Source organism: Takifugu rubripes, chromosome 16 (assembly GCF_901000725.2).
Source record: "Takifugu rubripes chromosome 16, fTakRub1.2, whole genome shotgun sequence".
NCBI classification, from domain to species: Eukaryota; Metazoa; Chordata; class Actinopteri; order Tetraodontiformes; family Tetraodontidae; genus Takifugu; species Takifugu rubripes.
In genome coordinates, this window is record NC_042300.1 from 7,413,014 (window position 1) to 7,429,616 (window position 16,603).

A 16,603-nucleotide genomic window follows, 5' to 3' on the forward strand; every position below is an offset into this window, starting at 1 on the left:
GAGATGACAGGCAGCGGCGGCGTCATTCGGCTCCACTCGCCGATTTACCCTTCCGAGACCCAGGTGGTGCCCAAAAGACCGTAAAATTTTGACACATGCACACATTTAGAGCTGGTCCATTAGACTAAACTGTGCCCGGTCCCGAGGGTTAATGTTTGCCTGAGATATCCGTGGCAGCGACGCTAGGCTGAAGGTCAGACCCACATGTGCCGTATCTTTTCCAGCCAACGAGCCAATGTATGTGTGTGTGTGGGGGGGGGGGGGGGGGGGGGGGGGGTTGCTGATTGACCTACAAAGACGGTTAGGCCCAAAAAACAGCGAGACGCACGTCACCTCAGGAAAAGTAGGTTGATGAGAGGAGCAGGAGAGACGTCTCACAGAAGCAGATGTTCAGGGCATCTCTAATATTGCGGCTGTTATTAAGTATCATCGCTTGTTTCCAGTCAAATTCAAACGTTCCGCTGTTTGGAATATCGTGGCTTCCTGTTCTGTTTAGGCCATCATTTTATTGACTTCAGCAGCTCTCACTGTGGCCCCTCCGCTTCTTTTTGACCTCATTCTCCACTTTTCGGTTATTTTAGTGACTAAACGAGCACACGGCTGAAGCTCTTTGCTAATATCTGTTCTGGCCATAATAATAACTCTTCCTGCTAGCAAAATAGCTACAAAATTGGGGTAAAAATTTATATTGAACTGGTAAAATCCCAAATTCAGAGTAACACCAGCATGATTATGATTGACTCTGCAAGATTAAAAAACTGTTTTGCGTGTGTGTTCATGGATGGATGTCTTCAGACTTGCTATCAGACTTCTGTCCAGGACACCTCCCATTGAGGACAGAGAGCGCAAACTGTGGCCAAAGCAGCGACAAACCGACGGCCGCGCCAGCGAAAGGCGGCATTGTCAAAAAGAAAAGGGAAAGCTCTGCCTAATGGATGCAAACCAAAATAGCACAGGAAAAAACTCATGCACACTTGCATTCAGAGCCAAGACTAAAGGTTATGAGAGGCATTGTTGACCGATCGCGTCTCTATTTTTGTTAGCACCCCAAACACACACACTCAGACACACACACACTCACAAACACACACACACAAAACCTTTTGTCAGCTAATCTTGTCAGTCACATCAACACTTTGTTAGATGCATCATCAACAAAATGGCATCATGTTACCGAATTGTTGACACTATCAGAGTTCTGTTAGGGTGACACACACACACACACACACACACACACACACACACACACACTTGTCACAATACTCCACCTGCTCTTTCCAGTCTTTTCCAATCATTGTCCTTCTTGCCAGCCCAGGACAAATCCTGCTGCTGCGCTGGCCGAGTTCTGGTCCAGCGAGTGAAAGATGGGGTTTTGTTCTGCTGCCCAGAAAAGCTTCAGGATATGAGACAGAAACCTCAGACATGGAACATGGTGGAACAGCCAGGGAACAGGGTGACCCCCCACACATACACACACACTCTCACTCTCTCTCTCTCTTTTGTAGATATACAGCAGAGGGGATCCTGCAGAACTCAGGAGGAATTCTTGTGCAGCAAGGGAAAGAGTGTGTAGTTTAAATGTGTGTTCTTGTATAGGCTCTATTGTGAGGACACCAGAAAAATGAGGACCGGTTCTCACAGCTTCCCAAGACTTTCTGGTTTATGTTAAGGTTGGAACTGGGCATTCGGTGTGATGGTTAGGGGTCTGGTATCGAAGGTCCTCACAAAATTAGAAATACAAATATGTGTGTGTGTGTGTGTGTGAGAGAGAGAGAGAGAGAGGTATTCAGGCTCTGACTTTGACCCACACAGGCTGGCAGTTAGCAGCGAGTTCAGAGTCTGGCCTAATGCCATGTGAGCCAGTGCCTGGGCAACGTGCAGACTGCCTCGTACACAGAGACATCATGGAAACAGCCGCTCAGGGCGACTGTTTGAGGCAACAGCAACCACTGGTGGACGAACGGAGACGTTCATTCATAAAAAAGTTTTATTTTTTTGAATATGGCAGCCTCAGCGATGGAAGGAAGGTCAAGGCTGGCGGGATTCTGACGTGCTTCGTTCATCCTCTGCCTGAAACGCGGTTTTCCTTCTTTAAATTGGGGGGAAAAAACTTTCATTTACATTTGAGAAGGACTTTGGCTCCATCACAGCATCGAGATTACGTCAGCCTCCTGAATATAAACTGTTAAAGTGGCTCAATTGATGCACGAGTGACATGCAGATGTTTAACCCGACTCATAAAGCCTTTTAGCACGTTACATAACATGTTAAAATAAAAGGCGCAACATTTTTTTTTCTGCCAGGGTGTGGATATATAAGGTGATTTTAACCCACTGACATATGTTGTACATCCACTCAACCTCCCTCCAGCTGAAACAACAGCGTTTCCATAGAGTCAGCAGGATATCCCCTGCTGAAACAGCCTATTGAGCAGGATGTCCAACCCCATATCAATCTACTGGCCCAGTTCTCTGGGATCAAACCAGATTCTGGATAAAAGGTGCAGAAGAGGAAATAGAGGAACATTTTAGTGGGGCCACAGGTGACGCAAACGCAACTGTTGGACATATTTTGTATTTGGGATGTGAGTTCACGCATGCGTAAGCCGGCTACAGGCTCAAATCCAGAGTTGATCCCGTGAAAACTCTGGTGAATAATGTTTTTAGAGTCAGATAGAGGGAAGATGAACTTACAAGCTGCAGCTGCAGACCCTGAATCGGCCCACTTTGGGGTCCTTGCTAACACCTGAACTGGGTTTGTTTTTGCTGTTCCCGTAAAGGTTTCTTGTTATGGTTCTGTTTTCCACTGACGGTCCGTGTCTGCTTGATCATGGAGGGATACCAAACGATGTTTATTGGCACTGAAAAGGGAAGATACACAGTCGGGGTGATTAAAGGCGCAGCGTTCCTGTTGTGTTTTAGATCAAACGCCGGTCGGGTGACGAATCGTGGGTCAGCCACACGGCCGTGCAGACAGTGCTTGTAAAAGGAAAAAAGCTGGAGAACTCATCCCGATGTTCCTCCTCCATCGCTCACGTTTCGATAAATCATCTGGACTGAATTTCAGAAATGTAGGGGAGAGTATGACTAAGAGAACGTTATACACATGTCTGGCACGGACGCCCTCGCAGATCGACCGCTGGTTTGATTCAGGGACACGTTATTGGTATGCAGACCAAAGTGGCAACTGCGTCTCCCTACAGCTGTGGGCCTACGTGAGCATTGGCAGGAACGCACTGGCTCCCCGGCTCAGCCCCCTCCCACACTCGTTCTCTCTCTCTCCCTCTCTCCCTCCCTCTCCGGTTCCTCACTTTCCTCGCAGCTTCTCCTAAATTTTTGACAGCGCTGCCACCCCTCCCCTCGCTCGGATCCTTCCGACACTGCCCTGCTTTTTCTGTCCCTCCATTCTCTCCCACATCATGTTCCCAAACAGCGAGGACCTTGACCGCACTGCACTGTAGTCGTCACGCCAGCGGATATCTGAGATGAAACAAAGATCCTCTTTCCCATTTCACATGACCTAGAAACTTAACTTAAGTCAGATGCGCACACACACACGTGTGGTGGTGGCGCGCGTGCCCAAAATCATGTGATTACTACAGTATCTTCAGACAAACGCAGACACGGCTTTGAGGCCAAGGCCAGAGGTGGTGGAAGGCAGAAAATTTAGCAGAATGAGACAAAGAAAAAGGGGAAAAGGGAGGAATGATAATACAAACACAAAGAATATTTAATCCATGACAGAATAGGGAGAGGAGGTGGGGGGGGATGGGAGATGGAATATGCTTTTCAAAAAGCAACATATTGCAACGCAACAGTGGGAAAGAGGCTGAATAATAACAGAGCTGATAGAGCATTGAGAGAATGGGCAGATTGTCCTTGTGCTCTACAGCAGGTGCATTTGTTGGCCTTGGATGGGACTGAGGGGCCTGTGTTGGCGGCTCAAGACGGCCTGAATCACATCAGCGACCTCTGCTGGCCGGGAATAGTATCAAAAAGACGTCTAAAATCTGATTTAAAAGCAGAAAACCCAAAATGGAAAAGTGTCTGGAGCTGAAAGCCGCTCCAAAAATAAATTAAACAGAAACCAAGAGGTCTTCTGCTCCATTTGTTCTCCATACAGATGACTTGGAGAATTGACAATTGAAACCTTTAACTTCTGCTCTGGCCAAATCCCTCTAGGTTAAATCTAAATGAACAAACACGGTCATTATAAAAATGATCCCGATGTGGAAGAGAAGCATATTTAAGAGAATATCTCCTGTCACTTGGCCATACTGGTTAACTAAAAGTGTAAATCCAGATAAGTTCCTTAACAGCAGAAAATGATTTTACTAAAAATTTAACAAATGAATTACTTCCTTTATTAACCAAACAATTAAGAAAAACATGAATTCAATCAGCTGTCTTTTAATTTAAAAAAAACCTCTGAAAAATGTGACAAAGGTTCTTGCTCTGCCAGCCTGACACAAAGTGCTCAGGGTTGATTTGATCAGCTTTTTCATCTCAATGTTGTCATTTCTACCTATTAAACCAAACACAATCCCTGAGATTCCAGATTTCCTCAGTAAGAAATCACATTCAAGCAGAGTAAAAATCCCTTAAAACTTGATGTCGAAGCAGAGGTGTGTGTGAGAACTCTCAGAGTAAAACCCGATGATCGCCCCTACGATCAGCAGGTCCTTTCATGTTGCCACCGTTCTGGAATTGCCTCAGGTTCAGCTGGGCAGGTGCAGAGACGTACCACATGACCACTCCCGTTGGGTTCACCGACACCACAAAGTCCTCGGAGTCTTTCAAGGAGCTTCCCTTCTGAGTGAAGACGTCAACGACCTAGGAGAGAACACAGTAGTGGATGAACTGAGTATTATGATCAGAAGATGAACAAGCTGATTTACAAGCACGAGTGGACCAAGACTTTCATTTTCAGCTAACTTTGGACCTGGCCGAGAGATGACTGATGCTCTGAAACAGGGATGGGGAACTCCAGCCCGGGGAAGCGGGAACCCCGGGTGAAAGCATTTTCTACCAGTAGGACAGAAAGCCGGCTTGAATCCGGCCCTCCCAGACTAGCGTTGCCCATCCCTGGTCCGAAACACACCTTGTAGTATCCGGATGTGTAGTTGAGCTTGCTGAGGGAAGTCTTGTAGCGGTACGGCATGTCGGTCCTGCGGCTAAAGAACACCAGAGCGCTGGCGTTGTCCGACAGGGCGCGCCAAAACACTTCAATGCCGCTCTTCTCCTGGAGGAAGAAACGACAGAAAGATTGAAATCAAGAGGGAAGGCTGAGATTTGTGAAGGTGAACTCAGAGTCACCTTTACGAGGCGTCGCCCCTGGAATCCCAGGGGATCTTGGTTGATCCTGATGGCTAATTTGTTCTGCAGGATGCTGCGGGCTTCACTGCTGATGGTCCGTAGGTCATTGGACATGAAGAGAGGAGCAGCCATAATCGCCCACAGAGCCATCTGCGTACGAGACTGGTCCGTGCTGAGGCCGAAGTCGCCGACAATCAGCTGTGAAGGTTAAAGAGGAAAAAATGACACAATACTATCGCAGCCAGGCAAAACCAGACTGGATAGACTTTAAAATAAATAATATATTCATAAAACTGACCATATCAGGATCATTCCATCTTCCAGGTCCAGCTGCAGGTCCTATGATGTCCTGGTTATCAAAGAACCAGTCGATAATGTTCAGGACACTGTCCCAGGAGTCCTGGATATCGCCGTAGTTACGCCACAGGTTACAAATCTCCCCCAGCTGAGTGTAATTTACCTGAAATGACAAATTAAGTAGTTCAAGACAATTGCTTTCACACCTTATTTCCAATTGCGTGCTAAAAAAATATGACCTTGGGAGGCAAACCGCCCTGGTAGGCTGGCCAGCTGCAGGAATAGGCGATGGGACGGCCTGTAGCATTTAGGGCCTTGGACATTAAAGGGTAACCTGCAAAATAATCACACAACATCGAGTCAGAAGAGCAGAAGGACCAAAGTTTTAAAAAGCCTCACTCGTACCCTGCTGCTGCTCTATCTCATTAGAATAACAGCCATCCAACTTCAACATGTCCACCTCCCACTCTGCAAACGTCTGGGCGTCCATCTTGATCTTGTCCAGCGGGGTGCCGGGGTAACCGCCACACGTCAGCGTGCCCATGTCCCCATAGATGCCCAGTTTGAGGCCCCTGTCGTGCATGTAGCGTGCCAGTTTAGGGATGCCTCCAGGAAATCTGAGTAAGATGGCAGAATTTAGTGAACGATGATTCCTGCACGTCCATTTACATCTAGTGTTGCATCCTACATGCGTCCTACATATGTCCTACATGCGTTGACTTTGCTACCAGGATGCAGTAGATGCATCCTTGTGCAGCAACTCTGTTTCTGTCACATGATCAGCATATGAGTCACAATGAACCCACATTAGTTCAGAGTTTATTGACCCAAAGCACACGAGGATGCAGTAACAACAGCAGCTGCGTGTGTGTATGCGCGTGACTACACATGGTCTCGGGTCTTCCGTGCACACTGAGCTCCCACCTTTTAGGGTCGGGCTGCAGCCGCCCTTTCTCATCTCTCTCTTTCGAGGACCAACAGTCATCGATGTTCACATACACGTAGCCAAGATCCTTCCAGCCATCCTGCGAGAGTCTGTCGGCCATGTCGGTGAACAGATTCTCACTGTGAAAAGACAAAACCTCATTATATTGCTCCCAATATTAGACTACATTTAATGTCAAATAATCCTAACCCTAACCACATTTTGATGTCACATTAGCTTAAATGCTAAACACTCTGCTATATTTACTGAGGAGTTGCCAGAATCTTTATATGTAACACGGTCTTTGTCAAAAAGAGAAAGAATGGTTCTTTTTTAACAAACATGGGCAACATTTGAGTAATGTTTTAACTTCAAAAACCCAACAGGGAGCGTGCATTTAATATAATAACAGCATAACTACAGCATTACTCACGACTGTTCAATCTCATCTACAAGTTCAATTCTGTCAGGACTTGAAGCTGCTTGTTGTGCTAATTCATTTATTTTAAAATTAGTTTTCCTGGCATTCCCACGTGCGAAATCCGCTCCAAAACTAGATTTAAGATACAGCACTTTGGAACAGCAACCATAAGAAATAATACTGTATAAGTAGATACTGAATTGCTTTAGATACTTCATTTAAGCCAAACTGGGACATTCTTGAATTTATTAGATTTTTTATGTCATCATACCTAATGCAATTCTTAGGGTCTTGATCACAATCAATGTCACAGCGAAACCTCTCCCATGCCAACCATCCCATTGGAGGTGTCCTCATCAGTCCATTGTCCAGGGCGAGTGTGCCCACAGAGAGCACAGACGCTACCAGCAGCACTGCTAGATGCATTTCTGCAGAAAGAAAACAACGACAGGTGAGCTCTGGATGTCAAATGTTAAGTGTTAAACAGTGCTCCGATGTGCAGTGTGGCCTAAAAGAGATTCCTCACACGGAAACACCTCCTGAAACTCACCTGACTGGGCGTGAGTGGCCTCTGCTCGACAGGTTATAAATGTGCAATGTCAGCTGACTAAATACAAGTAGTTTTGAAAATAAAAAACCTAAAAACCGTTTGTTTGTTATGCGTGCGTCTGGACAGTTTGCAGTCTGCAAAGCTAACTTCCACAAAATCTGAGTCGTCAATGGAGACGAAAGAGAAAATAAAAAGTTTGTTTTACAACGAATCTTACCTACTTTTTTTTTAACCTCGATCTTGACGCCTTTTTAGGGACAATTAAATAGATAAATGAGTAAAAAGAACCAAGTCTGACAGGAAAATAAAACGTGTCCAGTGGAAGAATATTTGAGTACTGTTGCCGTCACATCACATGACATAGCAGGATAGTCACATGACCAGAGATGCGGAAACACAGACTTGGGCTGCGTTCCAATTCGGTGCTTGATTTTTATTTTTAAAGGAAATCGGACGAAGATTGGCCTATATATTTATTAATTCGTCTACCTTTCTTGATTATTTTTCTAATATTTTAATATATTTGTTCATTATATTTGCATTATATCTTTGCGTGGAACCCATTGCGTGGAAAACGCAATGGGTTAAAAAAATGAACCCTTGAATCTTACAGGAATATCTCATCTATTTAATTAAGTAATATCCATCGAACAATAAACATTTATTTAAAAATCTGAGAAGCGTTATTTCAGTTAAGAGCCTTGTCCAGCAGGGGTCGCACTAAGGCGCTGTTCCTTTGACCCAATTTTTAAAACCGTATTTATTTATTTTTTTGTTGCCACGGTGCAAAGAAATGCCTTTCAAGAATAAAATTAAAGTGCAACTGCAACAGATTATCTTTAATTGGACTACAGGAAGAATCTTGTCTGGGTAGATAAACCGTCTGTTGCTTTGCTGCTCAGGGAAAAAATATTTTTTTTAAGTTTTTTTTTTCAGCTAAAATCTAAAATTTTAACAAAACAAACCTGTAAATATTTTAATAATTTGAAATTAAAATAAAGAAAAGCACCAATACAGCAGGTTCTGCATTCATACCAAGGTTAACTATGTACAATAGCATACATAAATATAGTCTAATTAATTTCCAAACATAAGGACTTGATTAAACAGAGAAATAAACCCTTTGGGTCATCCTGACTTGCTTCCAGCAGTGGGTGTTTTAAAACTATATTTTCCATGGAGAGTAATGATCTTCCCATGCTCTGAGTGAGGCAACATCAGCATACAGTGCATGTGTCCCTTCTGGAAATGATTTTCTTCAATACAGGTTTTATGGAAATAATGTGTTCAGTATGTTCAGGAGCCAACAGAAGGGGCCCCTACAAAGGATCAGTGGTAATTCTAGGAGCCAGCATGGAGGCTGTTACCTCAGCAGCATCACTTGAAACTGGGGGACTTTGGCGCTGTGAAGGGCTGCACTAACTGGGAATACTGGTAGCTGGTGATGGAGATCCATTTATTGGGATGATCGGAAAGTCCTAAAACCATTTGTCTATACAGAATCCAGCAAGTGTCTTGTGTACAGGCAATATTACATGGACATCATTTTAAAAATCAGGCTTGAACATGTAACAAACTTGTGACTGTGTGTTTATTTACTGTCAAACAATTCAAGATTTATTTTGTGAAACATTTTGAATAGAGCCTAATGATCCATTTTCCTCTCAGCATCCTGACCATCATTTCCCAAGACATGACAGTGAGCTGCAGTTGGTTTCATCTTAGCAACAGTAACAGAGGACTGGCTGTTTAGCTGAACAGAGGGAACCGGTGGGAGGAGAGAACAGCCGAAGACTGAAGTGCATCCTTTAATTGGGTCTTTTCTCTGGATTGTTTTTGAATTATCTACACGGGTGATGCATTTTTGGGTCGTATGCAGTCGTTGCACGTGTGTCAGAAGATGTGCAGATGGATGCAGGTCTGTGGCTTCAGGCTTTCTCAGTTTACCGACCCAGTAAACATGAGTCCCCCAGCAAGCAAGAGGAGGCTGCAAGAAGTTTTTTCACCAAAAGAGCCTGGAGATCCAGCTGTGGGAAGATGAGAAGCTCCAAGTCTGCTGCGTCGTTCAGGATTATAATACGACCATCGAGTAAAGAAGCATGGATGTGATGATTTTAAAAAGGTGAGGCTGAGCTGGAGCTGCTCGTCCACCACACTGGGATGGAGGTTTTAGTGTGTCTCTTAATCCATTCTTCAAATTATCTGGAGTTTTCACCATATGACAGGTTCATTTCAAGATGGATTCATGTTATTCTGGGCAATAGTTGTGTTTCATGGCAGTATTCATTTAACGACCAAAAGGACTAAACAAGCATGGCTCTGAACCGGGTCCACACAGAGAACTCGGTGGAGTACTCCGCCCCGGGTCCCAGCCACTCCAGTCATGCAGCGGCTCGGTCCAGAGAGGTGACCGCATACAAGGTGAGCTGCTGCCGCTGCCTGCCACGTGCCGTTCACCTCGTTTTTAAGCCGGACACACTGGAGAGGCTTTACCAGAACTACTTCCGCCGGCAGCGGCAGGAGAACCTGCTGGTTCTGGCACTGTTCGCTGCGCTCTTCAACAGCTTCATCATCATCATGTGCGTTGTGGTCTACACAGAGGACAAACTGGCCATGGTGGTGGTGGCAGCTGTGGGCCTGGCTGCAGACATTGTGCTCTACGTCCTCTGCCTCCTGCAAAAGCTTCCCGCATCGCCGGTCTGGCGAGGTGCGGTGCCGTACATACTGTGGTTGATGATCGCCATCCACGTTTTGTGTTACATGGCTCTGAACTATGAGCGCTTCCCCCACGCCAGTGACTCCGTGGGCTGGCAGGCCTTTTTCACTTTCTCCAGCTTCCTGACACTCCCGCTAAACCTGGTGGCGCTGCTGCTGTTGGCAGCCCTCTCCTGTGGGATACACGTCCTGGTGCTGGGGGTAATTGTGACTCGAAGTTTTGAGGACAACCTGCAGGGGCCCATGTTGGTGAGACAGGTGAATTAAAGCCCAATGAGCGTGTGTCATATTAACACCTCAGGCTAAAAACATGTTAAAATGATGCTCAAATAATGCCCTCTGACCCCTGACTGCAGCTCCTAGCCAGTGTGATGCTGTACCTGTGTGCAGCCACGATGGGAGTGATGTCATACTACATGGCAGACAGGAAGTACAGAATGGCCTTCTTGGAAGCTCGTCGGTCACTGGAGGTCAAAGTCACCCTGGAGGAGCAGAGCACCCAGCAGGTGAGTCTAACACAAGCCAAAATCCCATGTCTCAATTCCTTAATGAGAACACTTGTTTTATTAGGTGTGAGAGCGAACCAACACACAACGGTGTGTTGTAACACCTTGTACTTTCTAATTACAGTGTGTTTTGCTCACAGGATGATTAAAGAGGCTGTTGTTTTTACCTGAGGAGCCTGTTACCTACTGCCAACCAAATGTTTTTTTATGTCATTCATTTTGTGCTCTACTTTTCTTCCTGTGGTGACATTTGCGTCTACTTTTAGCCTCGTTGGGTTAAATTCTGTTGTAATGCTGTATAAATAAATTTACATCAAGTAATTTGTAAAGACATGAAATAAGCAGAACATTAAGAAACAGCTACACTGAGAGTAAAAATAAAGTAGCATGTCCACCTACTTGTCCTTTTAGGCTGTAAATGTCTTAAATTTGTACTAAGAAATTGGAGAGAAAAGGAAATCTAAATAACATGCAATTCCCAGAATGCCGTTTCCCTGCTGGATGGGGATGACAAGACAGCTAAAACTAGACAGCCAGAACAGGAAATGACACGTGCACATGCACTAACACACAGCTGTCATGTGGCCACAGACCTTAACAAGAATCTACGTTCTACAACTGTGTCCCCACTCAGGAGGAGCTCTTGCTGTCTATCCTCCCCAAGCACATCGCTGATGAGATGCTGCAGGGCATGAAGGACCAGGCCCAACAGCAGGATGTGCAGCAGCAGCAGCAGTTTAACACCATGTACATGTACCGCCACGAAAACGTCAGGTCAGAATCTTTATTCCATCACAGAGACTTGCTCGCTTGTTTCAGCTAAACATCAGCCTTACTGCTTCTGTTGCAGCATCTTGTTTGCAGACATCGTGGGCTTCACCCAGCTGTCCTCTGCCTGCAGTGCACAGGAACTTGTTAAGCTGCTGAATGAACTTTTTGCCCGGTTTGATAAACTTGCAGCAGTGAGTTTCTGCTCCCAATTCCTTTATTTTAGTTTCATAGTTAGCCATCACCATTGCCCTGCAATATACGCACACAACCATGCACAGTTCGTCCTGCACTGGCTTGTTCTTGCAGAAATATCACCAGCTGAGGATTAAGATTCTCGGGGATTGTTACTACTGTATCTGCGGCCTCCCCGACTTCAGAGAGGATCACGCTGCCTGCTCTATAATGATGGGTCTCGCGATGGTAGATGCCATTTCGTAAGTTGCGGGATTACTCAAAATTCCAACTATCATAATGACAGTAAATAATCTTCTGAAAATTTACCTATATCTGGTGTACATTTGACCCGGAACATTGAATCGGGTCCAAATTTTGTGAAATCTACATGTCTGAATCTTCTTAGATGTGACGAAAATGCTGGATCTCTTCCTCTTGCTTCAGCTATGTTAGGGAGAAGACCAAAACAGAGGTGGACATGCGCGTGGGTGTTCACACTGGCACTGTGCTGGGCGGGGTGCTAGGTCAGAAGAGGTGGCAGTTTGATGTTTGGTCCACCGATGTGACGGTAGCCAACAAGATGGAGTCTGGAGGGATACCTGGGTACAGCAGCCAATACAATGATGAGCAGAGAAATGCTTTAACATGTATTAAGAGGTTTTCTGACCTATCCAGGAAAGTCCACATTTCCCAAACTACTAAGGACAGCCTGCATGGGGAGTTTGAGCTGGAGCCGGGCAACGGTGGGGAAAGATGTGAATACCTGCTGGAGAAGGGCATTGACACATACTTAGTGTTAGCACCCAAACACATGACAAATGGACTTAAAGGAAATGTGAGTGGCTTTGAAATGTATATGTCCTCCAGTGTTTACGCATTTTTCTGAAGTTTTTGAACCTGTCCCTCAGACACCTGGAATGCTGTCTAATAGAAATTCCAACCAGCAGATCACCACGACAGCAAGCAGCAGCAACGCAGCCTCACCTCGCTCCATGTCAGCTGAGGGTAAACAAGAGGCAAGCTTTGAATTCTGTCTTTGGTCAGGTGCAAAGAAAAGTGTGGCAGGACAGCTCTTTTGTGTCCCTCTAAAATATGTAAATCCTGTTGCCAGGGGGTCGAGGCTAAGGTCATCAACCAACGGCTGCAGCAGGAACTGCTCGAGAGAGAAACTCAGCAGATGTACGGCTCAAAAAAGACATGGACTAAAATGTTACTTTGCACATTTCAATGAGAGGAGGTTTTAAATCTACTGTTAAATGTGTAGTAACAGGAACTGTTTATGCTGCTGCAGTGGTTGGACATTTGTGTCTAAATATGTTCTGATACACAGATTTATATTTGTGTTGCTCAGAATGAAGAATCATCAGATCAACCCGGTGTCGCTGAGGTTTGTGGACGCCAAGTTGGAGGGTCACTACTCCTCAGAGAAGGAGAAGCGGAGCGGAGCGGCCTTCTGCTGCTGCATGATGGTACTCTTGTTCATCACAGCGATGGAGGTGTTCCTAGACCCGATGTGAGTTTGTTCAAAAGCCAATGACGGCAAAGATGGCTCGGGAGTGAATGTCTCGCCGTTGTCTTCTTGATCTAGGTTGGTTGTTAACTACGTGACTCTGGCAGTGGGCGAGGTCTTGTTGCTGATTCTCACAGTTTGTTCCCTGGCTGCCATCTTCCCCAGGGTGAGACGACGAAAATAGTATCTGTCTGTCAGTCAGAAGGCCATGACTGAAATAATTGCTTTAAAAAAAAATCTGAAATTCAAGCTTTCTGAAATGACCGCACAAAGAGAAAACTGTTAAAAAGCAGTAAAAAAGAAAACTAAAGGTCTTCCTTTAATTGTCTTTTGTTTCCATTTGTACATCTCAGATGTTCTCCAAGAAGTTAGTGGCTTTCTCGCTGTGGATAGATTTCACTCGGTGGGCCAGGAACACATGGGCCATGGCAGCGATATTTGTCCTCACCATGGCTGTGATTGCTGACATGGTACGGACGCAACAGGAAACCCCTGACTCTGGCACACCTGATTGATTTTGTTGAACAAATTTTACTTTTAAACTGCTAGGCTGTATTTGAGTGTTTCCACTTTGCCTTCATCAAATAATCATGGCCTCTTATGCGTCTGACTGCGCTCTCCCAGTGGGGTCCATTAGTTAGTCTTAACTCCTTCTGGCTCATTGGTCACATTCCCACTGGGAGACCCTGTTATGTACATGCTGCTGCCTTCAGGGTCTGCCAGGAATAAAGGACACTAAAGTAAACATCGTCTGCTGCCTTAGCTGTCAGGTGGAAGTGACAGTCTCTGGCAAAGAAATTTATGTATTCATATTTGAGATAGTCCTATGAAAATAGCTCATGCTGTGCGTCTTGGTGTTGCAGCTCAGCTGTGTCCCGCCAGCCATTCAAATCTCAAACGGCACCTCTGGGCCGGCGTTGGAATCATACGGTGACCGAGGCTGTACCAGAAACCCCAAGCACTACAGCTTCATGGCTGTGATGTCGCTCATCGCCACCACCCTGCTGGTGCAGGTCAGCCACCTGATTAAACTGGCGCTCATGGTCCTGGTGGTCACAGCAGAGGGAGCCGTAAACATCTACAGCTGGAGGGACATTTATGACTTGTATGACTACGTGCAGTTTGGCTCATACAGGTGAGAAATAGAAAATAACAATTTAATTGCCATATTTTAATTCAATATTCATAGTTTAATTATAAGCATTCATCTTTTTATATTGTGTTACAGCATAATCAGTGTTTTGTGTTTCCAGAACATCTGTAGTGCCATCCAAATACCTGATGACCGTGATGATCATTGTCATGATGATTAGCTTCTATATTTTTGGCCGCCATGTAAGTCAATTTTCCCCAGGCACTCACGCTAATTCCTTTATGGTTATGATTAAGCAAAACCCAGAATAAAAGATAAAAATTCTGCAAATGCGAGTCAAGAAAGAGGGAAAATCCCCTAATTTAAAAAAATTCATCGATACTTTTTTTTTTTTTTAAAAAACTTGTCAACAGCAATACCATGTTTATCATAAGTAGACATACCTCACGGTAACTGTCCAACTCCATTGGGATTCAAAATATGTCATTTGTTGTGTATTTCTGCCATGTAAAATGATGTATCATCAACTTAGAATACCTTAAAATGAAACATTTGATATCTGATATTTTTATGTTTAGGATTTTAAATCAGTGTTTTGTGTGCAGCTTGAGGTCCAGTCCAGGAAACTGTTCCTGTGGAAAATCGGTGTGCATGACCAGAAAGAGAAGGTGTTTGAGATGAGGCGGTGTAACGAAGCGCTGGTCACCAACATGTTGCCGGAGCATGTGGCCAAACACTTCCTTGGCACAAAGATGAGAGATGAGGTCATTTTCAGTGTTTATGTTAGGCTACATTACCAGTAAGGTGTAAAAATGATGAAGTGATGCTTGCGAAGGTGCATTTTGTTCCACTTTAGCGCCACCGTGTGGTGGCGCCACCTCTCACAATGTTTCTTTGTATGAATACTGATAAGACATCACCTTTTTTTAAATACAAAACTAACACAACGTCATTGCCATTTGTAGGAGCTCTACAGCCAGTCCTATAATGAAATAGGTGTGATGTTTGCCTCCATCCCAAATTTTTCGGATTTCTACACTGAAGAGAGCATCAACAATGGAGGCATCGAGTGTCTTAGAATTCTCAATGAGATCATTTCAGACTTTGACAGTGTAAGTCTGACTGTGTCAACATACACTTGCCTATAGTGAAGATTGATTTTCTATGCATCATTGCTACCTACATTTTGCATGCCTAGGTTATCGCTGGCCTAGCTTTTTTCTGCCTTTTCCATCAGTTACTGGACAGAGAGGAGTTCCGCTCGATTACAAAGATCAAGACAATAGGAAGCACATACATGGCAGCCTCAGGACTCACACCAGAGTGTCACACAAATGGATATGATAAGGTGTGCTTCTCGGGACTATAAATATACCTTGAATTCTGAAGAATGTCAAACTGTCTCGTATATGAGGATTCTATTAACAATAAAGCTACACTGCTGTTCCATAGCCCGAGGACCAGTCACTATTTGAGCGCTGGCAGCACCTTTCTGACCTGGCAGATTTTGCTTTGTCAATGAAAGTTACTCTCAACAACCTCAACAAGCAATCTTTCAACAACTTCATGCTCCGAATCGGTTTGTATACGCCTGTAATCCTGACCATGCACGTGTGTACATGCCTTTTTTTAAATGCTTCCCTTGATGTCCCTCAGGTATTAATAAAGGAGGAGTTTTGGCTGGAGTGATTGGAGCTCGTAAGCCTCATTATGACATCTGGGGCAACACAGTAAATGTAGCCAGCAGGATGGAATCCACTGGAGTAATGGGTAACATCCAGGTAACACAAAATGCATTATTATTATTATTATTATTAGTAGTAGTAGTAGTAGTAGTAGTAGTAGTAGTAGTAGTAGTAGTAGTAGTAGTAGTAGTAGTGTGTTACTCCCATTTAATGTATACTTATGCCACCACAGGTGGTGGAAGACTGCTATAACATCCTGAAGGATTATGGTTTTCGGTTCATTCGAAGAGGCCCCATATTTGTCAAAGGAAAAGGGGAGCTGCTAACTTTCTTCATGAAAGGAAAAGACTCACCCAAACTCAATGGTGGTCCAGTGATGACTGCTCTGCCACATCAAGTTGGAGACCATTCTTGATCGTATAGGTTTTGCAAAATATCTCACAAACTCAAATTGTTTCATATATACTGGGCATTTACCAAGACATTCATAACCACTATTTATAAGGAATATATAAAATCAACAGAATGAAATATGTCTTTGATGCGTTTTATGCTTCTTTTTTTTTTTAATTGAAATTTTCTCAATGTTTAGATTTTAAAAAGCGTATCAATTTACTGGAAATAAACTATACCGTCAAAAA

At 44.5% G+C, this 16,603-nt stretch overlaps 2 protein-coding genes across 4 annotated transcripts; one reads left to right on the forward strand and one right to left on the reverse strand.

The window, feature by feature from the left end:
• Window positions 1-4,311: 4,311 nt before the first annotated feature.
• naga (N-acetylgalactosaminidase, alpha) lies at window positions 4,312-7,886 on the reverse strand. Of its 3 annotated transcripts, none has more exons than XM_029849216.1 (9): window positions 7,730-7,886; window positions 7,230-7,386; window positions 6,537-6,677; window positions 6,018-6,229; window positions 5,852-5,946; window positions 5,614-5,775; window positions 5,316-5,513; window positions 5,101-5,241; window positions 4,312-4,832 (listed from the first exon to the last, which is right to left on the reverse strand). In XM_029849216.1, exons 2-9 carry the CDS (start codon window positions 7,382-7,384, stop codon window positions 4,641-4,643), a joined length of 1,296 nt encoding a protein of 431 aa, XP_029705076.1. In that variant the 5' UTR covers window positions 7,385-7,386; window positions 7,730-7,886; the 3' UTR covers window positions 4,312-4,640. The 3 variants fall into 3 exon arrangements, with proteins under 3 accessions (XP_029705076.1, XP_011610293.1, XP_003971611.1); XM_011611991.2 differs by having other exon boundaries at window positions 7,726-7,886; XM_003971562.3 differs by having other exon boundaries at window positions 7,509-7,886.
• adcy3b (adenylate cyclase 3b) lies at window positions 7,271-16,582 on the forward strand. The gene is made up of 22 exons (XM_029849215.1): window positions 7,271-7,409; window positions 9,177-9,630; window positions 9,734-10,481; window positions 10,580-10,729; window positions 11,364-11,503; window positions 11,580-11,691; window positions 11,807-11,934; window positions 12,119-12,277; window positions 12,350-12,509; window positions 12,583-12,690; window positions 12,786-12,853; window positions 13,026-13,187; window positions 13,263-13,350; window positions 13,538-13,654; window positions 14,048-14,319; window positions 14,438-14,519; window positions 14,883-15,041; window positions 15,243-15,389; window positions 15,515-15,625; window positions 15,730-15,856; window positions 15,934-16,058; window positions 16,195-16,582. The coding sequence occupies exons 3-22, from the start codon at window positions 9,822-9,824 to the stop codon at window positions 16,375-16,377; spliced, it is 3,258 nt and encodes a 1,085-aa protein (XP_029705075.1). The 5' UTR covers window positions 7,271-7,409; window positions 9,177-9,630; window positions 9,734-9,821; the 3' UTR covers window positions 16,378-16,582.
• Window positions 16,583-16,603: the final 21 nt, after the last annotated feature.